Here is a 27,387-nt window from a genome sequence, read left to right on the forward strand (position 1 = left end):
TTTCTCCTACTGAAATCAATGAGAATGAAAAGTGCTTAACATGGGATGGATTGTGCCCCAGCTCTAAAAGAAAATCAAATCCTAGCAAATGATAGGGCACTTAAGACATTCTTTTTGAAAAGTGTGCTGCCTGGCAAAAGTGAGGACGAGGCCCAATCTTCAGTTAGGGTAGGAAATAGCAACCCTATTGATTGCTTTGTCGCTGTAATTACAACACTATTCTTATGCCATTCTTAATCCGTCATTATTTTCTGAAGAATGTACGGCATTTTCCTTTACATCGCTGTGTCTTCAAAGCTCAACTTATTTTTTATATGAAGATATTATTCTTTGAGAGAAGCAATCTATATCAGTACACTGAATGAATGGTTTCAGTTATAATCTTGAGTCAGGTATTTGCTCCCTGACCCACCGCATGGGAAAAGTGCAAATTTGAACCCAGGTTAAATTAACTCCCTGGTTTAGCAGATTTTTATTTGCTGCTGTTATTACTGTTAATGTCTTTTTATGTTTTGTGCTATTTTATTGCTGTTCCTACTGTTTTGGATTGCTGTTAGCCTATGAGCTGCCTTGCAGGCACCCTGAAAGCGGAATAGAAATATATAAGATAGCAAATCAATAAGCTGGCCTTCTTTTTTTAACTTCAGCATAATTCATACCTAGGTCACAAGCTGCTTCTTTTATGCCATATGTGCACTCTTTATTTATAACTGCTCTGCCTGTGTTTCTTTTGAGAAACATGTTAGAAAGTAGTCCCCATGAACGAGTATCTTGATTTGTCAAACAAGCTACACTGATAAGAACGGCCAATGCGACACCAGGGCTCCCTAAACCCCACAGCTGTCTGTCTTCCTGCGTCTTGATGGGCCAGAGGTTATCACCCACATGAACAAGAGCATGTGGGCTCCGTCAAAGAAGCACAGTATCAACAGAACAACAGTTGACTATCAATGCTTTCCAGCTAAAGAAAACTGCAGCTCATTTTGTTGGGACATTTGATCACTGCAGCACAGAATGTCATAAAACCTAGATGGGATTTTCTAAACAAGTAGAGCTGCTGGAGAGCAGGACACATGGCTGAGCAGATTAAATAAGCACATTTATCAATACCAGAGCAACACACCTGCTCTGCAATAGCTCAGCATGGGGAGAGCTCCCCCTGAGAGCATGGAGACAATTCTCACTATGGGAGGCATCTGAAAATCAACTCAGATTTTGGGTGGAAATCTAAGTCATGTTTGAATATGATTGATTCTCTCTCTCTCTCTCTCTCTCTCTCTCTCTCTCTCTCTCTCTCTCTCTCTCCACCCCACCCCCCAAATGAAGCTACCTTACCCTGCCCCATCTGATTGGAGCTGGGCTTGTATGTTAGCATTGATGTTTCTAAACTTTTTAATGTCTGCAGCTAGAAGAATATTAATACTAATGGAAAACAGCTACTACCTTGACTCTACAGAGGCATGGTTGAATAGATTGTGGAAGAATCTTACAGAGAAACTAACCCAGCATCTTAAGAGTGCTAAGGAACACAAAGAGCAAAGATGATTTTGACACATTATGGTACAGTACGTGTTTATTCTGCACACTGGAAAGGACAGTGTTGTTCCCTCAGCGCTAGCTATCTGTGGCTCACTCTGGGACAATCCGTTAAGATGGAGAGTAGAGGGCGTTAAACTGCTATATTAACTTCTAAATTATTGTACAAACCTGCCTAATGTTTGGCTGTATCTTTTACATTGCATATGCATGGAATATTTATTGGGAAGTGGGGGAAATGTGTGTTGTGTCAGGGAGGAATATTTAGGAAAGGGAAGGCTTGGGTGGCAAGGGGGCTGGGAGCCAAGGATCTGCGATGATATTTGGGGTGGAGAGGAAGGCACAGTGGGAGATACCATGCCAAGTCACTAATGTACCTAACTGCTTGATGTCGGCACACCCCAAAAATAAAATGCAGGCTTTCATCAGAACACAGTGTTCGTGTCACACCCCCACACAAAAACTTCGTTTGCATTTCTGATCCATTGTAAGTTGCATCTTAATTACTCTTTTCTTTTATATTTATGAAAGCAGGAGAGTGTGTTGCTTTAAAGAAAAAGTCATTTCAGTTCAGATTAATTCAGATTCTCCAGCCAGGCTCGAGAACAACTGAGCTATGAAATTGAGCGGCCTGTTTTGTGACAATAATGAGGAGATAATATTCCTAGGGAGCATCTAAGTGACATTTTTATTGATAGGTTAATTACAAATAAAATTGTAAAGCTTTTAAAAACCATTAAAATAAAGAGACTCAGATGTATGCAACATTTGTATGTACTTTTTTCTTTTAACCCTCTATTTAGCAGGTAAATCATTAATAAACTTCCTACTATATTTCTCCCAATAAATAGCTCTATTATTTTCTTTGACACGTCAGGTTCCCCCAGATAAGCGTATCTATATTGATCCAGCAGAACTGCCTTTCTGATTGCTTTGTCCTTAGGATTCTGGTTTGGCACTACATGAGATGCTAGGGGAAGCATTTCTTTTGGTGGCTGGGGGCGAGGAAGACTAGTTGGCCTGGTGCAGAATTCGGTGGTCAGGTTGCTCACCAGGATTTGAGCATATTACACCGATCCTGGCCCAACTGCACTGGCTGCCAATTAGTTTCTGGACCCAATTCAAAGTGCTGGTTTTGACCTATAAAGCCTTAAACACTGCAATACCTCAAAGAAGGCCTCTGCCCATTGGAACTGACACAGACCCTGTGATCATCCTCTGAGGCATCTCTTCCATGAGAGGTCTAGAGGGTAGCAACATGAGAACAGGCCATTTCTGCTGTGGCTCCTGGTTTGTGGAATGCTCTCCGTACGGCGGCTCACCTGGCGCCTTCATTACATGTATTTAGGTGCCAGGCAAATACATTTTTCATTCAACCAGGCCTTTTGGGTATGTATGTGCGAGTGGGGTTATTGGTTTGTTTTGCTTTTTTATGTGTTTTGTGTTTTCACTTTGTATTTTTATGTTGTGAAACGCTCTTTGATCTTCAGATGAAGAGCAGTACACAAATCTAATAAATAAATTTTAGAGGGGCCCAGAAAGATCCTGCAATGTCTCTGTACAGCTGCACGGTTTATAGAGGCTGCCTTTAGAAGAACCAGGCTGCTGGATCAGACCAAAAGACCACCCAGTCCAGCATCCGGTTCTCACAATGGCCAACGAGATCATAGAATCATAGAATCATAGAGTTGGAATAGACCACAAGGGCCATCGAGTCCAACCCCCTGCCAAGCAGGAAACACCATCAGAGCACTCCTGACATATGGATGTCAAGCCTCTGCTTAAAGACCTCCAAAGTAGGAGACTCCACCACACTCCTTGGCAGCAAATCCCACTGTCAAACAGCTCTTACTGTCAGGAAGTTCTTCCTAATGTTTAGGTGGAGTCTTCTTTCTTGTAGTTTGGATCCATTGCTCCGTGTCCGCTTCTCTGGAGCAGCAGAAAACAACCTTTCTGATAGATAGATGCCTATGGGAAGCCCAGAAGATGGACCTGAGCGCAACAGCACCCTCTCCGCTTGTGATTCCCAGCATCTGGTGCTCAGAGGCACACTGTCTCCAGCTGTGGTCGTAGGACCTAGACATCATGGCTGGTAGCCATGCAAAACCCAACCCTCCATGACTTTGCCTAATCCTCTCTCAAAGCCATTCAAGATGGCGGCCATTGCTTCATCTTGTGTGGGAGCAAATTCCATTGTCATCTATGCGCCGTGTGAAGAACTCCACCCTGTCTGTCCTGAATCTTTGAAACCGCAGCTTCATTAATGGATGACCTGGTTCTAGTACAGTGGTGCCCCACAAGACGAATGCCTCGCAAGACGGAAAACTCGCTAGACGAAAGAGTTTTCCGTTTTGGAGGTGCTTCGCAAAACGAATCTCCTATGGGCTTGCTTCGCAAGACGACAATGTCTTGTGAGTTCCTGCTGGGTTTTTCCCCCTTCCCCCCCTTTTTCTAAGCCGCTAAGCCGCTTATCAGCTGATCCGATTAGCAGATAAGCCACTAAAAGCTGCTAATAGCGCTAAGCTGCTTATCAGCTGATCCGATCAGCAGATAAGCTGCTAAAAGCTGCTAATAGTGCTAATCTGCTTATCAGCTGATCCGATCAGCAGATAAGCCGCTAAAAGCCTCTAAAAGCCGCTAATAGCGCTAATCCGCTAATCCTTCAATGGGCTTGCTTCGCAAGACGAAAAAACCGCTAGACGAAGAGAATCACAGAACGGATTCTTTTCGTCTTGCGAGGCACCACTGTATTATGGGAGAGGGAGAAACACTTCGCTTTCTTCCCACCACACATTTTGCTCTGTGTACGTGCACGAATCATTTTACAATGAGGAAACGTATTGTGTGAAGTATTCCTGGAGGAGGGAAGGTTCACTCCTCAGGAACTCCAAGAGAATGAACCTTGGGGCGCCTATGTCAGCCAGGCAGACAATAATGAGCCAGAGGAACCACGGCTCTGACTCAGCTTCCAACTTCCCAGTGAGAGGCTGGAAAATCGGCAACAGAATAAAGATCAAGGAATTGGAATCGAAGGAATACTGAGGAAAGAGCTGACTTGTGGTGGGGTCAGTGGGGAAGACAGGCATTAATTGGGCCTTTTGATGAACGCAGGTTACTAGATGTGCTTAGCAGGTTAGTAAATATTTTCAGTCGACGTGCGTGGTTGGTTTATGACGTGTCAAAGCAATTACAGTTGCCTAACTTAAAGCTAGTTGCCTGCTGTGCCATTCTTGAATGAGCAGGCCTCTGCCAACAAAAAAACCTCATTACAGGTGTGCCGCTTCCCTGCTGCACCAGAAATGTAGGTAATTGCATGTGCGGGCTTTCAACCTGCGTTAAGTGGGGAAATATAATGGTAAAAACAGCCCCCGATGATTGTGCACAAAGGGCACTGCTGTCTGCCATCTCCTTAATGCATTTTATAATTAAACCTCTTGAAAGAGACTAATTACCCTATGGAAAGTGACATCTCCTATTTATACGTGCATTGTAGCTTCCAAATTAAATATTCAATATCTTATTACTTTTTTCATCCTTCCTTCTGATAGAAAGAAGCAGCCTGGGAAGGGCCCTGCATTGTGCAAGTTCCCCCACAGCATGGGGCTCCCTCTCTCCTGAGCTGAAAGCCCCTCTCTCGGTGAAAGTTAACTCATTAAAGCAGTCCTTGTAACAGCAGATCCAATGCACAGGCTGCTGCCATTGGCGGCTGGTGTAGCTCAGCTCAATTTTTGCTCTAGCCCTTCACTTACTAGGTGGCCTCAAGCAAGTCATAAGAATGTTGGAGAAGCCCTGCCGGATCAGGCCAATGGGTTAATAACTGGGTTGATTAACTACCCGCCCTTTGAATGGAAGAACCTAGATAGCTGCCCAGGAGAACGGCCAGATATTAGCGTAATTGCTTTCAGATGGGGTTTCCATGCTGACTTCCCATCAATAAGTAATCCCAGATATTTAAATCTGGGTACTTGCTCAAGGGTGTGACCGTCTAGATTCCACATGGATTTGGTAGTCCTCTTGCCAAATACAGTGTCCTTGGTTTTATCATAGTTAATTTTTAGATGTTCTTTTTTTATACAGCTGTCCAAATTTAACCAGTATCCTCCTGAGATATTGGAAGTGTTGAATTTTTTTATAGCTAACAACTTTTGTGTCCGGATTTTTACTTCTTGAAATATCTCATCCCTAACCAACACAAGAGCAGTTGCCAGTTCCTCTACGTCCTCAAAGTTCCCCTAGCAGCCTTAAGCTACGGCTGAAAACTTAAACTAAACTTAAACTCTGTGCCCTTTGTTCTGCTACATGCAAAGCCCTCTCTGCTCAGTAGGAACAGCAAGCTCCTGGGCTACTTCTGCACATGCTGTCCTTTCTACCTGTTTCATCAGCAAAGCCTGCCTTGCTTTCTGCACCTGGCTCTTCTTGCTCGCTCACATCTACTCGCATCTTCAAGCCTCCAGCCAATCCTCCCCTCCCCTCCCCTCCCTCCCCCTGACCTGTCCTCAGTGCCCCACTCCCCTGGTTCCAAGCCTTCCTCTTCTGAGGCTTCCCTAGGGGGCTTCCTGGCTGGTGCTTCCCACCACTCCTTTTCAGCCAGCCAGTCCCTGACTCAAGGAAGAGGTATTTCAGATATCTGGGGCCACGCGCTAGTGTGAGCACCTTAAATTCAATCCAGAAACAAACTGAGTTCTAAACGGAATCCAAATCAAGATTCTGGCTGCTGTATTCTGCCAAGCTGAAGTTTCTGAATTGTCTTCAAGGGCAACACCACCTAAATTCCTGATCCCAGACAAGATCTGCACACGACCTTCCCTTCCCCAAGTCTTTTCCACCCCAGACATTTTTTTTCTTACTGAGCAGGGTCAGCCCTACCATTAGGCAGAGTGAGGCAGTCACCTCAGGTGGCTGGTAGAGTGGGGAGCCACTGGCCATTGCCCTTAGCTGGAGAGATTAGAGCTGTGTGTCCCATGACCTGCCAGGAATATCCTAAACTGCCCTTTGGCGCAGGTGGGCGATGGTACCCCATTGCCAGTGTTGAAGGAAGAGTCAGCCGCCAGTCCAGTCAGCTCCTGTGCAAGGGATAGAGAGGGAGGTGTGCAGAGCTGACATTCATACAGCTGTGCGGCATAATGATACCTCTCACTGTTTTCTCTGCTTACCAGGCCTTTGCTCTTTGTCACAAAGAGCTTCTCATTTGTCTCACTGGGAATCATGTTCTGTTTTTATAAATTGGTTCAAATGCCCTTGGGCCCTCACTTGTGGGGTGCCTCAGGGTTCCGTCCTCTCCCCCATGCTTTTTAACATCTATATGAAGCCGCTGGGAGAGATCATCAGGGGGTTTGGGCTGGGTGTCCATCAATATGCAGATGATACCCAGCTCTACCTCTCTTTCAAATCAGAACCAGTGAAGGCGGTGAAGGTCCTGTGTGAGTGCCTGGAGGTGGTTGGAGGATGGATGGCGGCTAATGGATTGAAGTTGAATCCTGACAAGACAGAAGTACTGTTTTTGGGGGACAGGGGGCGGGCTGGTGTGGAGGACTCCCTGGTCCTGAATAGGGTAACTGTGCCCCTGAAGGACCAGGTGCGTAGCCTGGGAGTCATTTTGGACTCACAGCTGTCCATGGACGCGCAGGTCAATTCTGTATCCAGGGCAGCTATCTACCAACTCCACCTGGTACGCAGGCTGAGACCCTACCTGCCCGCGGACTGTCTCGCCAGAGTGGTGCACGCTCTAGTTATCTCCCGCTTGGACTACTGCAATGCGCTCTACGTGGGGCTACCTTTGAAGATGACTCGGAAACTACAGCTAATCCAGAATGCGGCAGCTAGACTGGTGACTGGGGGCGGCCGCCGAGACCACATAACACCGGTCTTGAAAGACCTACATTGGCTCCCAGTACGTTTCCGAGCACAATTCAAAGTGCTGGTGCTGACCTTTAAAGCCCTAAATGGCCTCGGCCCAGTATACCTGAAGCAGCGTCTCCACCCCCATCGTTCTGCCCGGACGCTGAGGTCCAGCGCCGAGGGCCTTCTGGCGGTTCCCTCATTGCGAGAAGCAAAGCTACAGGGAACCAGGCAGAGGGCCTTTTCGGTAGTGGCGCCCGCCCTGTGGAACGCCCTCCCATCAGATGTCAAAACGATAAACAACTACCTGGCATTCAGAAGACATCTTAAGGCAGCCCTGTTCAGGGAAGTTTTTAATGTATGATATTTTAGTGTTTTTTGGTTTCTATGGAAGCCGCCCAGAGTGGCTGGGGAAACCCAGCCAGATGGGCGGGGTACAAATAATAAATTATTTATCTATCTATCTATCTATCTATCTATCTATCTATCTATCATCTATCTATCTATCTATCTATCTATCTATCTATCTATCTATCTATTTGTTGTTGTTGTTTTGTTGTTGTTGTTGTTGTTGTTGTTGTTGTTGTCTCCAGGAAGGATATTTTGAGCTATAGCATATCATTACAATGCCCCTTATTTTTATGGTATGGAGCATGCTGCACTAATTTTTTGAGAGCCTGTGCGCTGCTCTCCCCTAATGTGAGGCAGCAATGTTTTCTAGATTACTGCCTGTGATATTCAAGCCTTAAAGCATGAATGTTGCGCAGTATCTTAGATGAGAGCTATAATTTAAATAACTTATTTCAGAACACTAATTTATAATTTTTGACCAAACTGTGGGAGGCAGTGGAAGACAGGAGTGCCTGGTATGCTCTGGTCCATGGGGTCACGAAGAGCTGGACACGACTAAATGACTAAACAACAACAATGTATAATTTACCAATGGTCATGCTAATCCTCTCCACAGAGCCCAAAGTGTGTATAACTCCAGCAGATAATTCAGTCTCAAAAACAATTCTGCTTGAAATTTCATTTTTTAAAAAAGTTACATTAAAAGTTGAGATTATTAGCTGACCTTTCTTTTGTGGATGCTGTTAAAGATTTCCTCTGACCCATGAGATTTTAAAGACATTTCTAACAAGACAACCCGAGTTGTTCTGGAGAATCAAGTCAACCATATGTAACAGCAATCTTGTTCCTTCCCTTTTATTTTTCCTGAAATAGATTCTGTGGATTGTCCTCAGTTTGTGTAAAGATACTGTATAATGGATCACCTATTTGCTTCTGATTTATGATAGCATCAACTGCACAGCTGAAACAGATTTAGCATCCTAGAGGAACTCATTTTGCATTTCTTTGTTGTGTATACAATAAATCTGGCCAATTTATGTCTCTTTGTCAATACAAGCCTGCTTGGGACTAGTGTTTGTGGAAAGCTAGCAAACTGGTGCCTTGCCACACTTTTGTGTGCTGTGTAACTAAGGCATTAGTGCTCAATTTAGTTTCAAGAATTATCAGAGCAGTCAGAATCCAATGCCAGTTTTGCTAAAACTGGATCATGATATATGAAGCAGGGAATTAGGATAAAGTCCTTCAAATGCCTTCAGAGTCTGCTTCAGAAAACAAAGGATGGTTAAACATAGATCGTGAGTTTTGAGGTTTATTAGAAGCAGATTAACTTAAATGTACGATTCAGACCACAGGCGATGCACAATTTTCAGGCAGGAACTATCTTAATTGCGAGTGGCTTCCTAGTTCATGGTTATATATTTATAGACAGCCTCTGTAAACTTCTCTGTCTCCAAAATGATCAGGGCACTATACTTATCCTCGGAGATTTTTACAACAACTTTGTTGGGGCATGTTAGTTGAGAGATGCAGGTGACTTGCCCCAAGGTCACCCAGTGACCTTCTAGGCTGATGGGCCGAGTGTGTGCAATGGGTACATGGAGCAAGGTGGGTAAGACTGTGCCCGCTGGCTGGCCCCGACATCCTCTGCACATTCACTAGAAACTCTGAACAGAGCCCATGATGGATGTATGCAAGCTGGACACATAAGGGCTAAGATAGTTAGCAGCTGATAAGCTTTCAAACATGACACTCATATTTCAGGAATTGGCAGAAACTGCTAGACTCCTTAGCAGCAGAGAAACATGTTGAATAGAAGAAGGAGGAGGAGGAGTTTGGACTTGATATTCCACCGTTCACTCCCCTTAAGGAGTCTCAAAGTGGCTAACAATCTCCTTTCCCTTCCTCCACCACAACAAACACTCTGTGAGGTGAGTGAAGCTGAGAGACTTCAGAGAAGTGTGACTAGCCCAAGGTCACCCAGCAGCTGTATGTGGAGGAGAAGGGAAGCGAACCCAGTTCACCAGATTACGAGTCTACCGCTCTTAACCACTAGAGCACCGTCATATCAGAAACATTGATTACAGAAAAGAAAACACCTTCAGGTAATTTGAATTGGCTGTATGTTGACTTGAATATCTCTATATCAATGTAACCTAAGTAAAGAGTTCTGTTTACTCAAATATCTTATTAGCCGAATGTCTGGGGCAACTAGAAAATGAGATTGTACTGTAATTTTGCTCTCAGCACCCAGGAGGCTTTGATCTGTTGCACTTGTTGAATACAAATGCATACTGTTTGCTTTCTGTTCCCGGCTGCACTTTCAATTGTTTTTTTACCCTTTGGTGTTCCCAGTGTTTCTTCTATAAATGAACACCTCTTCTCTAATCTCTGATGAGTTCAGTTCCATCAGTCTTGTGTACCCATCATTCTTAGTTCGTTTGTTTGTACTGAGTCTATTGACCCATCCAGTGAGCCTCACCAAAGAGGCTCTTGCACATCCTCTTAAATGCAAGATTGCTGTTTCTTTTTATTCACCTGCTTTTCTCTCTCTCGCATGAGTTTGCTGAATGAGCTCCAGTATCCCAGCCAACTGCAGCCTTCTCTGACTCACAGATACCTCAGGGTAGAATGCTTTTGGGTAATGCTTTATTGATGATGACAAACTCTCACTGTGCGATGCAAAAGGCTACACACTCCCCAAAGCACTCATTTACAGTGAAGTGTTTGGAAACCACCAGAGTTAGTTCCTCAATAGCTCAAGCATCACCTATACTTTGAAGGCATGGGCAATTTTGGCCCATGCTCAAGTCTGCAGGAGACAGAGACATTCTTATGAAGCACCTACATCTACAACTTCATGCAGCTTTCTGTAACGTGTGTCCTTGTGCCTGTATATAATACAAAGATGACAGAGTTACTCATGCCTCTGTCCTTCTCGTGGAAATAATATTCAGTGACATTGCTGTGATGTAAAGAAACTCCCTCAACCAATCTTTAATTAGTTGGCTTCAGAATGGAGGAGGACTATAGCTAGCATGAGTGAGTGTAGAATTAGGAAGATTACCTCCCTGCCCCCAATTCAGAATGTAATGAATGAAAGGTGCAAGATATGTCAGGTTTCCCCCCCGATAAGATGCTTATATATTGTCAGAAAGAAATTGCAAAACAAATCCGGGGGTATCAGGAAGTAGAGGCATCATCAAATCCACAGTGCATGATGGAAGAGACTTGTTTATCTTGTGTTATTTCTTCCCTATTTAAAGACAGCACTTTTGGAATGGTTATGAATGCATCTATTTTTAGTTCTCAGCTCTCTTTCTGATCATTCACACAAAGCCCAACAACAAATACATAGTCTTCTCTTTTGCAATAAAAAAGTAAACAAAATACTCTATAGGCTGGTAGTTAATATTTAGATATTGCCCTTCTCAAGTCCCTGAGTGCTGTCTCATAGATTAATTCTCGAGAAAACCCTTTGTTGCACAGAGATCACTGCAAAATTATGGTTTCCAGAGCTAAAAATAACTTTACATTAAGAGAAGCTATTTCCTGCATCAAGAAGAAAGAGCAGCCGCTGAACATTTGGATGAGCTCCATGGACTATTATGCATGAGTAATCAGGCACAGCCATCTTTTTAACTTTCTGACAATGCAATCCTATACTGTACGACGTGTTTCGCCAGAAGGAAGGCTCACTGAGGTCAATGAGGCTCCCTCCCAGATGAGGAGCTATAGCATAAATCCCACCTGAAGACTCTATACTTTGAAGGCATGGGCAAGTCCCTCCTCAAGAGTCTGGAGAGGGAGAGGCTTAAGAGAAAAAGTTGCAGGGCAGCATTCATCCAGCAAAGTCCTATATGCTTTGAGTCCGGCTGGGAGTTATTTTCAAGTAAGTGTACACAAAATCACAGCCTGACATCCTGACCCTCCACATGCTTTCTTCAAAGTACGTTTGACTTTGTTCAATGATAGTTGCAGAACAACCAGTACGTTTGTGTTGGTGATGACCTTGAAAGCCCTAAACGGCCTCGGTCCAGTATACCTGAAGGAGCGTCTCCACCCCCATCGTTCTACCCGGACACTGAGGTCCAGCGCTGAGGGCCTTCTGGTGGTTCCCTCACTACGAGAAGCCAAATTACAGGGAACTAGGCAGAAGGCTTTCTTGGTAGTGGCACCTGCCCTATGGACATCCTACCAGATGTCAAAGAGAAAAATAACTACCAGACTTTTAGAAGACACCTGAAGGCAGCCCTGTTTAGGGAAGCTTTTAATGTTTGACGGACTATTGTATTTTAATATTCTGTTGGAAGCTGCCCAGAGTGGCTGGGGAAACCATTATTATTATTATTATTATTATTATTATTATTATTATTATTATTATTATTATTGGTATAGAAAGCCACCATAGTGCACCCCTAGTAAAAACTCAATTCAGGGTGAATATGACTTAATGGCTTCAAGTTACTAAACAGGAGGAAAAACTTTCTAATAGTTTGACAGTGGAACAGTCTCCCTTGGGAGGGTTGTGAACTCTCCTTCCTTGGAGGTTTTTAAGCAGATGTTGGATGGCCATCTGTCATGCATGATCTACCTGAGATTCCTACATTGCAGGGGAGTTGGACTAGATGACCCTTGGGGTCCCTTCCAACTCTACAATTCTATGGTTCCATGATTCAATGACATAGACCACCAGTGTACGTTTCACCAGGTTTCTGGTCACATGACAAACCTGAAAGGGGTTTGGAAGTCTCTCCTTGCCCTTTCCCCATTTGGGGACTCAAACTGTCTTACGTTAGACTTGGCGAGCCACTGCTAAACTGGGACAGCCCAAGATCTGCCAAATCCAAACTCTCTAATCCTGCAAGATTGTGGGTTTGGACTGTGGGGTTCCTTTCAAGTACCTCTGCTAGCTCCCGCCTCTTCAACCCAGCTTACCCTCATTCTTCCGTTTCTTATTGCTGGCCCATCTTCTGCCAACCTCAACACATAGAGGTCCATTTTGTACTCTCTTCCTCCTCGAATGCTGAATCCAAATCCTTTGGCTCCCTTCTCCATGTCCACAGTAAAATAATCAAAGTCCTGTATGGTCAAAGAACAGGGGGGAAACGAATCATTTTAATGAATGGAGAGCGATTTTCTTTATCGAGGCTACAATTTTCAACCCAAAGCTAAATTAAATGAAAATACTTGTGACTCAGCTTGAATTACTGCAGACATGGGGAACCTTTGGCCCTCCAGATATTGCCGAACTATAACTCCGATCACCCCTAGCAAACATGGCCAGTGGCCTGGGGTGGTGGAAGTTGTAGTTCGGCAATATCTGTTAAGGCCAAATGTTCCCAACATCTGTTTTAATGTTTGATGCTACAGCCTGGTTCAAACACTTACTAGTTGGCAGCAGGCATCTAAAATTATGTGTGATACATGTAGTCCACATGGAGGCTGATACTCAAAAAGGCCCAATTCCAATGATCATTCATTCTTTTTGTTTTGTTTTTTTTATTGGGAAGAATCATGCAAATCTGGCGGTTGTGTTTTCAGCCTTTGATGTGTATTGAAGAAGAAAGGAGTGTACTTATTTCTCCACACAGGATGTTATCTGGTAAGTATCTGATCTGGGTACATGGGTGTTTTTTATGTTTTTGCAGCTTTGGGGGAGATGTCTGAATGCAGCCATTATATCAGCAGATAAGCACTTTGAATGGGGTGTGCCAATACCTATGGCGAATCAGTGTCACAAACCATAGCTTTATGGTGGCTCCTTAAGATCTGTCCCGGGCAGATTGGTCAGTGGAAAGAAAACCAAGGAGGCTGGAGTATGTTTACCTGGAAGTAATCCTAGTGAAATAAATGGGACATACTTCCATGGAAATGGTTATATGATTGGGATGCAAATCAGCTTAACTCTAAGTATTTCAACTGTGGATTGGAGATAACGCTGTGAAGGAGATTTTGAGGGTATTAAACACTTCTCTTAAATTTTTTTAGAAAACGTATACATAAACAGAAGTTTTCTTGCCCTTCTGAATCACCAAGGCACTCTCAATCTGAATTATACATGATGCATTAATAATCTCTCTTTCTCTCTGTAAATTTCCTTCCCCCTCCTTTCAGGTCCACTTTATAAAATTAGCAAAACCAAGCAGGAAAGCTTTCCCTAGGCTATGGGGTGAGGGAGGATTGCATGTCTGAATGCTTCCCCAAGGAGGAATACTTGGGGCTTATCCACACCATAGGTGCCAACTCCTAGGGGCCCTGCTCTGCTGCCCCTCCAGTTTGGGGGTGCCCTCCCCAATGTTCAGAACAATCAGAGGGTGGAGTAGGTCAAGCATGGAGCTGAGTGTAGCACAGCTCTAGTGGCCGACTCCTCCTCCTGCTGTGGAGGGGAAGGAGGGGAGAAGCAGTCCCCAGCCAGTGGCGGTGACAGGAGGAGGAAGAGGAAGCTGATTGTGGAGCTGAGCACAGTTCAGTGCAGCTTCAGTGGCCAGTGGCTCCTCGTGGCAATTGCCCGAAATAAGCTCAACAACTTCTTTGGTGATCAAAAGCTCAACAACTTTTGCTGGGCCCCTCATCGTCCAGATTTTTTACTTCTTGAAATATGGCAACTCTACCAAAGTAGCAAAATCTGTTCTAGGATTCCCCCTGCCCCAATCCTCCAGAGCAGATTTGGGGAGGAGGGGAGGAAAGTGGGGGAAGGCCCACTCCACAAGTAGAAATCCTTGTGCTGGGGAACATGTTAGTTGGATACTGCCCATATCAATGCATTCAAAATTTAATTGATCCTGTGCATCTGCCTTATACTAACTCATTAGACCATTGGTCCAACTAGTCCAGTATTGTCTACTCAAACTGGCAGCAGCTTTCCAGAGTCTCTGGCAGAGCCCTTTCCCATTGCCTTTGTTTATGTGGGCAAGTCAGGGATTGAGCCTGGGAAACTTCTACATGCCAAGCCCATGCGCTACCCCTGAATGGTGTCTCTTCTCCTTTCCTGCATGCAAACCACTAGGTTTGAGACTTCAATTAAATATCAACAGACAGAAGTATCAAACTTCATCGTGAATGGCTTTGGGCTTGGTTCAATGGAAAAACGTTATTAGAACGATAGATACAAACAGACAGATACCTGGGGCTGCCTGTAATCTGATAAAGGGTATTGCCTGGTGTCAGGAGAATGTTGCCTGTAGTCTATCAACGGGGGCTGTCGGTAGTCCAGAGGTGGCGGTTGCTGGTAATCCAAAACTGGAGGGTGTCGGTAGTCTAATGGAGGCTGCCTATAGTCCGTTGAAGGCTGCCTATAGTCTGTAAAGGGAGGTTGTCGGATGTCAGGCTTCACATCCTGCCGTGCTTTTACCTCTGACCTATAACTAAGCAATAAAGAATTGTTACGCTGGAACCTTAGTGAGGCATTCTTTAAACTGAAAACTTGGTAGCTGTTAAATACGTTTCAAGAAAAGCAAACTTCTAGGTTGCAAAATGAGTTGGGTGGGAAATGATCTGTGTCAGGAGGGATCATACCAGATCAAGGGGATAGTTAGAAGCATGATGCCCACGGTTGGTAAATGGTGAGTGGAGACTGTGAGCGGCTCAATGTAATGAAAGCAGGCAACTGGTGAGTGTCTAGTTGCCCCCCCACAGATGTGACTGGTGGTAGCTGGGCAGTCAGCTTTTTTTTTATTTTTGCACTGCCGGCGCCATCTTCTCTAGCTGTTGCTGGTGAGGACATACTTATTCTCCCTCTTTGATTGTCCTACGGTAGCTGTAGGTGCTTTGTCTCAAATGGCTGCTGTTACGGGGGAACACCTGTGCTCTAGTGCAGTCCAGACTGGCAGTACCTTCATTCTTTGAAGCTGGTGTGTCACTAGACACCACTCCCTTAGGAACAAGACCCATGCACACTCATTTTCAGAAAGCGCAATGTAAATGTTTGTATAGTTTTGCCCTGAAGATTAAATAAAATAAATGTGGGCATTTATTGCAATGTTTCCCTTTCCATATTTTAAAAATAACTCTGCATAAAAATTCACATGCATCGTCAAAGGCCAGAGTCAAAAGTGTGCAGGGCAGGCATAGGCAAACGCGGCCCTCCAGATGTTTTGGGACTACAACTCCCATCATCCCTGGCCACTGGTCCTGTTAGCTAGGGGTGATGGGAATTGTAGTCCCAAAACAGCTGGAGGGCCGAGTTTGCCTATGCCTGGCGTAGGGTCACCCCCAGTCTGCCATCTCTCTCTCCCTCTCTGCTACGCCTTTCGCTCCCTTTCTCCCACACCCCTTTCCCCCTTTTCTCTCTTCTTGCCACCCAGATGACATTAGCTCAAAGGCCACATGAAACTGAGCTGTTCTCTACTCAATGTCAAGGATCCAAAGAGTTGAACAACTAGCTTCACCCACCTACAGAAGTTCTGATCCTGTGTTTCTCTAACCTCATCCTTTGTAGTAGCAACATTTCTTTATTTCTATTTTACATTTATGCCTTACTGTTCTTCTGTCCTGGAACCCAAGGCAACATACACAAGGAGCAGAAGGTTGCCTCCCATCCTGAGCCAAGCCTACTTGGCTTCAGCAAAGTTGGTGCACTGGGTTCCTTCAGATCATGCCCTACAATCTTTTGAAATGGAAAATATGTTCAGAAGCAGTTTGTGCTAAGGCATCAGGAGGTCTGCTCTCCAAAAAGTATAAGAAGTTAACAATCAAAAGCTCCCACTGGATGCACCTAAAGTAGCTTTCTTAAAGTACCTTATAAAGATTTTGGATCATTAGCATCTCAGTCTTCAGCACATTACTTAAAAGTAAACCCCACTGATTTCAAAGGAACTTGCTTCTACAGTTAAGTGTGTTTAGGATTGCAGCCTTAATTTTGTAGGAGTGTTAAATGAATATGACAGAGCATTGTACTTGAACCACAACTAATTAGTCCTTTTTATAACACTGTGTAGGAACTTGGAAACTGTCATTTACTGTTGGGTCAAGGTTTGGACGAGGTACATTGGTAAATCAATGATGTGAATGACTATAATGATAATGTATTAGGTCACATTTTACAAGACGAAAGTTAATTCAAGGACAAAATATAATTGTCCGGAAATTACAAAATGACCATAGAAGTTTTAACCTGATACTTTCTCTTAAGGTAGAGCTTTCTTACTTGTGTCCATGAAGGATACAAAAAAGTAGATTGGTAACTAACATGGAGAAATGATTTGGAGATTAATGATCTGCTATAAACCAAGAAAGCTGTAAATTTGCTTGAGAAAATGATTTCTAATACTGGTTTGTTTGTGTGGCTCATGAGAGGGAGTCAATTTTAAGATTAAAAAGATGAAACAGCATCATAACCATATTTGACCCTCATGACCACTTCTGATCAAAGTAACTTTTGTGCACCATTTTCACATGATAAGGTGTTCTATGGCAACAATGCAAGTCATATTGTCAGGAATCTGGCAGTGAAACCAGTGATATAATATTCTGAGGCAGTACCATAAGAACTCTTAACATGAATAAGGTAAAATCATGTCAAAAGTCATGAAATGAAAGCTTTGGCAATTACTACATAGGCAAAGTGCCATTTGCGCTAGGTTCCACTCACAGCAACAGATACGTAATCACCAAATTATGCACTGTTTCATTAGCATAAAGGGCTGGATGCCGGTAGCCCATGAGAGGAATTCTGCTCAAAGAATGGTCCCTCTCACAGAAAGAGTTGGGGAGGTACTTCCCTGACTTACTCCCTGTAGCTCCTTCTGTTCCTTAAAAATATGCTCAGGAACAATGTGGGGAGTGAAACAGAAGAGAAGACTTGGGGGGAACTGCTCCCTTCTCCTTCCATGAGTGGGAGCCTCTCCTGATCACGGTCCTTTCTGCGAACAGAAAGAGCCCTTCTCTTTGTGGGAGGGCTATTCTGATCTGAGCCAAAATGTTGACTACATCTGAGCCGCCCCCTTCACTTCCCCCAAAGGGCCTCCCAAACCCACCATTAGGGAATCACAGTCTTTCATTGTATACCTGGAGAAAGCAGAATGCTGGATCACCTGCTCTTTCCTTACCTGTTTTCGTGTCCTTGGGTCTGGAGAGGCTGTGGAGGCGCCGGCTGTGTTACGGGGCTCTGCTGGGATAGGGGGCTTTGCTGAGCCATGGGGCTGTGCTGCTGTGCCATGGGGCTCTGTTTTTCTGAGCTGGGTGCGGAAGCTGGGCTGTTCAGCTCTGCATAACGGAAGACTGGTGATTAGAGAGCTGTCACCGCGTGGCATTTAGTAAAGGGCAACGGGAGGCAATCATTGCTGTGTCATACCCCATCTCAGGCAATTTATGTTCTGTTGCTTTTATTATCATGGCTTGTAATTAGATTTTAAGACACCTGAACTTAGAAAGCTTCATCTGATCGTGTTTGAAATCTCATCCTGCTCTGGCTGGCATGCGTGTTATTCAAAACCCAGTTGGAATTGACATACACATTTCATTTCTCAGAGTTCCTTCCAAGGGCAGAGAGAAATATGGAAAGGTTCCATTTTGAGAAAAAGAGAGAAAATGAGAGCTACAGCTCTGCAGTTGAAACTTTAGACGGCTTAGGCCCACACGTCTAAAACGTGAGCACAACAGTATCAGATGGAAGATTTTCATAGATAATATCATGCTCATGCAAGGTTTCAAATCTGGACCCCTGGACCTGTGAAGCATGATGTAAGAAGGAGAGGAAGATGACAGTGAAAGGAAAGGGAAGTGGAAGAGAGAAATCTTGCTTGGATTCAAAACCATTTGGCCACAGATAATAGCTTTCCCAAATTTATGTTCAAGATCTGTTTTGAATGACTAACAGACCAATCACAGACTTCCCACAGGGTTCATGTGCATGGGGAAGTGTGCACAGGATTGCAGCCTAATTTACTCAGCGAGAAGGGGATGAAGGATTTGGACTGGAATAGAACTAATGCATTTGAATGAGTGGAGGAGAGTAGGGTTAACAGAGACATCTTCAGAAAAACCCTGCTTTTTCTTAGCTCAACTTCACAAAAACCCACGTCACAGTAAATCTTTGTCAGTCTTCTAAGGCGCCACAATATTCTTTGCAGTTTTCTTAGGTTTTCCTTCTTCTATTCTCCATGCTCTGTTTAACTTCTAAGCACCTAAATATCTAGCAAGCTATTAATGTACAATTGCTATTATCCATTTTGAATCTGTTGGGCAGTGCACATTTAGACAAATAAAACAGGCAGGAAAGCAAAACTATGTAGGCTAGACCAGCTGCCTTTGAATTCAGCTAAACATTTGCCATTGCCAAACAAGGTCAGCCCCTCTTGGGTGCATAAGATATTAACAAATATTTGTAAATGTGTATATGATATAGTGTTCTTTTTCATACTGTAGCACTTCCAATAGGGAAAATATCTCCAGGAAGCAAAGAAGTTATCCATCCAGCAACACAGACTGCTGAAGAATCACACAACTTATGTATTCAACATCTCTAGTCTTTTAGTATTGTGCTACTGGGATGTTAAGCTACACAGACTACTTAATGAAACAGAACTCATCTCCTTTCCCTGTACCTCTAAGAACACAATTCTCATGCCAAATGTTGATTGCTTTGTGGGCAGAGGTGGTTAGAGAGAAATGTGTTTTTCTCCAATCTGTCTTGCATTGTCTGCAATCATATTTATCTCTGCATAAGCCCATAGCAGCAGCAGCAGCAGCAGCAGCAGCAGCAGCAGCAGCAGCAGCAGCAGCAGCAGCAGCAGCAGCAGGGGTTGCTGAGGCATAACAAGAGAGAGGTCAGTGTGGTGCAAACACACAGCTAGAGCCAATCCGGTGTTCCTGCCAATGTGCTTGCACTATGCCAACCTCGTCACCTCTCTTGGGGCACTGCAGCAATGCCAGCACTAGGGCATCAGGTAAGTGCTGCTGTCCAGCCACCCACTGCTAGCTATCAGTACCAAAATTTGGGAACTACTGGTAGGTAGGGGAGCAGCACTGGGTTGCAAACGACACAGGAAGCTGCCTTATATCAAGTCAGATCATTGGTCCCATCTAGCTTAGTCTACACTGACTAATAGCAGCTCTCCAGGATTTTGGGCAGGAAAACTTCTCACCCTTATCTTGAGAATGCCAGGTACTGAACCTGGGAGCTTTTGCATTCAAAGCATGTGCTCTATCTCTGAGCAATGACCTTTCGCATGATACAGTTAAGGAAGACACTTGATTTGCCTTCAGAGGGTTCTAAGCCCCACCCCCCAAAGTGCCCCCAGCCTTCTTGAAAGGTAAGTTTTCTTATAGAAGAAAAACAACAACAACAGAGAACTGTGATTTATCAGTGGGGAGAGCCAGAGACATTGTTGTACTAGAGGCAAAAAAATCCAGAGCGCGCCTCACAATGGTAAAAATATAATAAATGAAAATGACCAATCATTTGCTAGCGGCCCGTTGACCTTCTGAGCAAGGAGGGCCATTCATCATGCCTAATGGTAGTGCCGGTCTTGCTATCATTGGGTTTGATCCAGATGAAGTTGGTCAAACTTGATTTTCATTTATTTTAATGGAACATTATGATTTTTTCATGATTTCAGTGATAAATGTGCAACAAACTTTTGAATCCAGCCTCTTTAAGTTAATTAAATGGTGAAAAATATTATATTTTTAAAACATTTTTATTCAGTGACATAAGACAAACTGATAAACGGGGGGGGGGGGGATCTATATCTTATGTTGCTTTCAGTGGGGAAGGAGGATGAATTTATGCCTTTCCAGGCAATAAGGTATGAGCAAAATTACCGCCATTAGATCAGAATGCTCTCCTCATATTTTGAGCAGAATTTAACACCCACTTTGTGAGTACACAAGGTACAAAACCATTGGAAGGACAAGTTCCTAATGCTGAAGAGTCATTCTGTTAGTGCTCCTGTGGTTTTGAATCTGTTCTCAGTTGCACAACTGGGAGGGAAAAAAACCAGGCAGAGCTGACGTCAGTGGAGTTGCAATTATGTAAAGTGGGGTGAAAATGGAACAGGGGACGCTAGTGATTATTTCCAACTGCTGTATAATGTTAGTTCTCCCAGGAGGCAAAGGAGCAGACCCTGCAGGGCTTCATCAAGGCCTCTCCTGGTGGTTCACAGATACTTTTGCCATTTGAAGTGTTTTTGAAGGGCTCAGATTCTCTTCTAGCAAGGTCTGCGGGGATCCAGCAGTAACATTTATATAATGCCACGCACTGGCTGCACATATAAAAACTTCCTCACTTTCCCAGGGGTGCAGTTCAGATTAATTGGTTGCTACTTCTATTTTCCTCCAGGGTTTTAAGGGTCAATTACTTACCCTCCTGAGGAATGATGCGAAGAGTTACACTAAGACCAGCATCTTTAATTAGCTTCACAATATCTGCATGAGGCATGTTAATAATAGACTGGCCATTCACAGCTAAGATCCGGTCTCCAACTTTGAGCTTTGCGCAGCGATCAGCGGGGCTTCCATCAATTATCCGGCCTATTTTATGGGGTACAGCTAGAAAAGAAAAGGAAATATATATATACCCGCACAGTTAACCTAAAACGGCAGTCGATACAAGATAGGAGGTACAAGGAAGTAAACTAATGTTTGCATGTAGGCAAAATGGGTTCCACTGGGAAATGTCTAGACGGTCTTACTGTGCTTTGTAAGCAGCTGCAGCATTCAGCCTCCCCGCCCCCCCGAATGAACGTCCACTTCAGTGCGCTTGGGTTTCTGTCTAAAATCTCAACAGCTAAATCAGCATTATTGGAGCTTATGCCGATAACAAAGTAAAGTATCTACCATCATTTTAGAAGTCGTGACATTCATTAGGGATAAGTCTTCTTTTCAAGATTAACCAGGAGACAATGTCCTTCCTTTCCTGCATTTTCCCTTTGCCGTCCGTTTAGTTGACTAAAGGTCAATTGGAAAAGCAGAGATTCAAAGCTCTTTACATTTTTTTACTTTTTGAAATAAAAAAATTCCTTCCAGTAGCACCTTAAAGACCAACTAAGTTAGTTCTTGGTATGAGCTTTCGTGTGCATGCACACTTCTTCAGATACCAATGCACACGAAAGCTCATACCAAGAACTAACTTAGTTGGTCTTTAAGGTGCTACTGGAAGGAATTTTTTTATTTTGACTATGGCAGACCAACACGGCTACCTATCTACTACTTTTACTTTTTGGTTTAGGAAATTTCTACTCCACCCTTTCTCATTGCCAACACACACACACACACACACACACACACACACACACACACACACAGAGTGGTACCTCGGGCTACGAACTTAATTCGTTCTGGAGGTCCGTTCTTAACCTGAAACTGTTCTTAACCTGAAGTACCACTTTAACTAATGGGGCCTCCCGCTGCCGCCACGCGATTTCTCATCCTGAGGTAAAGTTCTTAGCCTGAGGTACTACTTCTGGGTTAGCGGAGTCTGTAACCTGAAGCGTCTGTAACCCAATGTACCACTGTACACACACACACAGTGGTACCTCGGGTTACAAACTCTTCGGGTTACAAACTCCACTAACCCGGAAGTAGTACCCCGGGTTGAGATAAAGCAGCACTCCCAAACTACACAACTGCTCTTCCACAGGGATTGTAACCCCACCCAGGACTGATCATGCTGGGTATATCACAAAGTTGTCCAACGAAAAAGCTTATGATTGTCCTCTGCTGATTCCTCTTACGGTACGATGCAAATGAGGAGTTAAAATTAAACAAATATGGAATGCTTGTAAATATTGCACAAAGAGGCAAGCATCCCAAAGCTAGTTTGAGAGAAAAAGCATATTGAAGGCAAAAGGTAACTAGACATTGCAGGCACAACCTAAGATTTGTTAATTTCTCTTATATATATGAAGCACTGATTTGTGAACAGAAAACCCAGGGTCACCTTTGCAGTATGCAGTGTGTTGCATCACAACCAGGCCACACACACCACAGAATGGCTTTCCATGCCTAACCTGGGAGCATCAAGCAGCTTATTTTCCTCCAGGGCTCTGCATGCTCCTGTTTATTCCAGCAACCTGTGTGCCAGGACCGCAGGGGATGCTGCTAGATCCTTTTAGGAGAGACCTGGAAGGACTTGAGAAGCTCCCAGCCATAGTGGGGCAGGCCTGCAAAGCAGAAATGCTGCAGGAGAGGTCAGGACTACTCTAGCTTCTACGTGGCACCTCTTCATGCTGTTTTACATGTGTAGGCACAACAGGATTGCACCTTTGGTTTTTAGAATGCAAACAAAAACATGGAAAAATGAATGGAGATTTTGTCACAAGGGGCTGGATCCAAATGTTCCTTCCCTCTAATACAAGGAGCTTCTCTGCTGGAAGAAGGGAATGTCTGGATTCAACCCAAGTTCAGAAAATATAATTTTGAACTTCAGCTCTAAGTCCATCCATTTTTACATCTAAACCTGTTGATGTTAACCGTTGCAACATAATTCACCACTGCCCCATGCTAAAACACTTCCTCAGCCAATATCAGGAATACAACTTCTGAAACTTGCTGATGAACTATAGTTTTATTTTCAAGCAAAAAGTGCTTTCATAGGGCTTTTTTCAAGAAACAAAATAACGATGCATGGCTTTTAGTACAGAATTAATTCCTTCTCATTAATTTCTAGTGCTTTAGTATTTGAAGCCCTTTTAATTAAGCAAATTGTAATTTGATTTAATGCTCTGCTTTACAGACACACTTAAGGAAATGCAAGACAGTCTGGATATTTGCAAATTATTCAATTTAAAAGAAAACAACAATATGTAAACTCTAAAAAAACCCCATTGATTTATTAATTCTAGGATCTAAGTTGAAACAGATTTACTGGACAGGCCTGTAGTAGCCACAGATTTTAGTCAGCCAGGTCTTCCTTTGTCCTGTACTACTGTGAACTCAAAAGACTGGGGGAAAGCCTGACCACTATACAGTGGTACCTTGGGATGTGAACGGGATCTGTTCCAGAGCCCCGTTCGCATCCTGAATGGAACGTAAGACTCGACAGCGCATCTGCGCATGTGCAGGTTGCGTTTTGCCGCTTCCGCGCATGACGTCATTTTGAGCATCTGCACATGCGGCGAAACCCGGAAGTAACGTGCTCCATTACTTCCAGGTTGCCGCGGAGTGCAACCCGAAAGCGCTCATCCTGAAGCACATTCAACCCAAGGTATGACTGTAGTCAGGCATGTACCGAGTACAGTTTGGATTGGCTATTGGAGGCAGTTACAGTCACATAATGAAGTGCAGTGTTCAGCCCAGCAGCAGCAAATGAGTATTATCCCACAAGCTTTATAATTCATCCTGGGCCATTCAAGTGTGCAGATCAAAAGGTTGTGCTAATGAGTTCTAAGAGTCAATGAAAATTTATATGGAGGCATTGCTAGGGCTGCCATATATCTGGATGGTTTGCCTAAAAACAAACAAACAGGATGTCCTGGTTTTTACTTTCTTAAACATGGCAACCCTAGGCATTGGTACAGAACTGGTTTTGATCACCTCTCAAATGCACATGGGAGAAATCACTTGTTTGTAAATACCACCATGTTAACATCTCCTTGCATCTGTTTTAAGATGAATGAAATACCCCAGTTACTGGTGTTTGTAAAACTTTTGTTTCATGCTCTGCATTTGTCGATGGCCAATTCATCCATCCATTAACTGCAAAAACTATATGGTTCTTTGCTGTTGCTGCTTCTTTTTATTAAAAAAAACAACACTTTTTGCAATGTATCTTCCTACCCCTTTTATTTACTGTTGTTTCCCCTCCTTTTCTATTTCCTGTGTCTGCACATGTATTGTTCCCTTGGATTGTTAAAAAAAACCCCCAAAACCGAAACTAAAAGCAGCCTCAGAGATTTGCAGTATTGAGCAGAGGACCAGCAGGAATAGATTTACAGGGGGCAGGAAGGGCAGTTCAATTCTTTCTCCTCTGGCAATTTTTCCAGTCAATATCCCCACTTCCCAGCTGCTTTTCACTCTGCCGGAGAAAAGATAATGGTAGCCGCAGCTATTCCTGTAAGAGCAGAAAAAGCTAAGGAAATGAATTCTGAGCAGTAAAATGGCTGGATGGGAAAGGATTAAGCAAGCCCTTCCCTACCATCCCAGGTTGCTTTCGGCTCTAAGAAGAGGAAGGGTTTGGATTTGATATCCCGCCTTTCACTCCCCTTAAGGAGTCTCAAAGCGGCTAACATTCTCCTCTCCCTTCCTCCCCCACAACAAACACTCTGTGAGGTGAGTGGGGCTGAGAGACTTCAGAGAAGTGTGACTGGCCCAAGGTCACCCAGCAGCTGCATGTGGAGGAGCGGAGACGCGAACCCGGTTCCCCAGATTACGAGAATACCGCTCTTAACCACTAAACCACACTGGCTCTCAAGAAGCTACCATAAGAGTAGGGGACTTCTGCGTGTTTACATGTAGTTTCAGTGCCATTTACATTGTCATTTGTTTACTCCTACTTATTCCCATAATTAAGATTGCCGGAAGAAATATCAACAACCTCAGATATGCAGATGACACAACCTTGATGGCAGAAAGTGAGGAGGAATTAAAGAACCTTTTAATTAGGGTGAAAGAGGAGAGCGCAAAATATGGTCTGAAGCTGAACATCAAAAAACCTAAGATCATGGCCACTGGTCCCATCACCTCCTGGCAAATAGAAGGGGAAGAAGTGGAGGCAGTGAGAGATTTTACTTTCTTGGGCTCCATGATCGGTGCAGATTGTGACAGCAGTCACGAAATTAAAAGATGCCTGCTTCTTGGGAGAAAAGCAATGACAAACCTAGACAGCATCTCAAAAAGCAGAGACACCACCTTGCCAACAAAGGTCTGTATAGTTAAAGCTATGGTTTTCCCAGTAGTGATGTATGGAAGTGAAAGCTGGACCATAAAGAAGGCTGATCGCCGAAGAATTGATGCTTTTGAATTATGGTGCTGGAAGAGACTCTTGAGAGTCCCATGGACTGCAAGAAGATCCAACCTATCCATTCTTAAGGAAATCAGCCCTGAGTGCTCACTGGAAGGGCAGATCGTGAAGCTGAGGCTCCAAGACTTTGGCCACCTCATGAGAAGAGAAGACTCCCTGGAAAAGACCCTGATGTTGGGAAAAATTGAGGGCACAAGGAGAAGGGGACGACAGAGGATGAGATGGCTGGATAGTGTTCTCGAAGCTACCAACATGAGTTTGACCAAACTGCGGGAGGCAGTGGAAGACAGGAGTGCCTGGCTTGCTCTGGTCCATGGGGTCACGAAGAGTCGGACACGACTAAATGACTAAACAACAACAACAACAACTTATTCCCATTTCAAAAATGCATAGAACATTTTTAAATAAATTCTCTGCATGAGGGGGAGAATGGCCATGAGAAAGGTTCTGCCTAGCCTCTTCCCTGCCACGTCCATCCTTTCACACTTGGAATGGGAGGAACACTGATGGTATAACTTGCAGCCTCAAATACTAACAGTCAGTGCATATATTAATTACCATAATGCTAATGAACCTCTCTTCTGTATTAATCATGTCTCCCACAGTTCTACAAACCATTATAGACTTAGAGACCTTTAGCTGCCTATTATGTCAGCTCCCATTTCCAGGTGTGGTCTCCAATCGAAAGGAGCTTATAGTCAGTTCCGCAGACCCCAAGAGACTCTAATCCTTTCATTCCCTGACAGCACATTCGCTGCCACCCCACATGGCGTCTCAAGTGGCTTCTGAAATTCAGAAGAGCTTCAGAAGCAATTTCTGAAGTAAATAAAGTACAGAATGAGGCAGAGCATGGGAAAAACCAATTGGTAAAGTGATGCCCTTCTGTATGTCCAAAGGGGCTCGCTGGACTGGAATCAGAAGCCAGAACGAAAGGCAGTTTTGAAATGGGGAAGATCAGGCGAAATGTTACTACCTATTCTTCAATAACAGAAAAAGTGGAATATCCTATTTTATGCTGCAGCTAATTACATATATTTGGTGTGAAGATATCTATCATCTACCTATTGATATAGATATGTACCACATACACACAGACATAATACATATCTATGTCTATGTATATAATTTCATCTATACAGGTCACCCAACTTCCACCATGGAACTGAAAGGGCCGTACATAGGATTCCCAGACAATCTCTCCCATGTAGACACTGACCAGGCCAGAGCTGCTCAGCACCAGCAAGATGGCTGCATCACATGCCCTCAGACCATGAGGCACTTCAGTCCTATGATCTTTTGAAGCTTCCGCCTTATGAAGGCCACTTTTGTGGAGCTCCATAAGGACCAAGGGATATTTGTACAGAGCTGTGTCCTTCATTGAAGGGTAGAGCACTCTCTCACTGCTTTAGATCATGGGACGAAAATCTTCCAATGTGCTATTTTAACCCTCACCCCAAAATCACTGCATGGTTTTATTGAAGGGAATTACAAGAAAAATAAGAGCAAAACAATAAAACATTACAATATAAAAAATGCCAAGTTGTTAATATATTCTTGTTTCCCTCCAAATTTGCACGCAGAAAGTTAGAAGAAACACTGGGTGCTGAAGAAAACACCGTACCTTTCTGTTTCTTCTTTTTAAAACAAAAATTATTTCTCTTGACAGAAAATCACTAAACTCATACTGAGCTCCGGCTAATATCACAGCATGCCCCCAGAAAGCACTGATCGTTACAAGCTGGTGTCAGTGACAAATAATGTTT

General features: G+C 43.8%; 1 protein-coding gene across 19 annotated transcripts in view; it reads right to left on the minus strand.

The window, feature by feature from the left end:
• The window catches only part of MAGI2 (membrane associated guanylate kinase, WW and PDZ domain containing 2), a 618,868-nt gene that overhangs the window by 29,250 nt on the left and 562,231 nt on the right, over positions 1-27,387 (minus strand). For 17 of the 19 annotated variants that reach the window (XM_081210614.1, XM_081210613.1, XM_081210622.1 and 14 more), the window contains 4 exons: positions 21,028-21,213; positions 17,772-17,928; positions 14,849-15,089; positions 12,661-12,804 (listed from right to left, as the gene is read on the minus strand). In XM_081210614.1, coding sequence (XP_081066740.1) covers positions 12,661-12,804; positions 14,849-15,089; positions 17,772-17,928; positions 21,028-21,213 — 728 coding nt within the window. Of the gene's footprint in view, positions 1-10,436; positions 10,614-12,660; positions 12,805-14,848; positions 15,090-17,771; positions 17,929-21,027; positions 21,214-27,387 lie in introns of those variants that run through there. The other 2 variants (XM_081210620.1, XM_081210625.1) reach the window with 2 other exon arrangements.

This window comes from Podarcis bocagei (assembly GCF_964188305.1).
Source record: "Podarcis bocagei genome assembly, chromosome: 10".
NCBI lineage: Eukaryota > Metazoa > Chordata > Lepidosauria > Squamata > Lacertidae > Podarcis > Podarcis bocagei.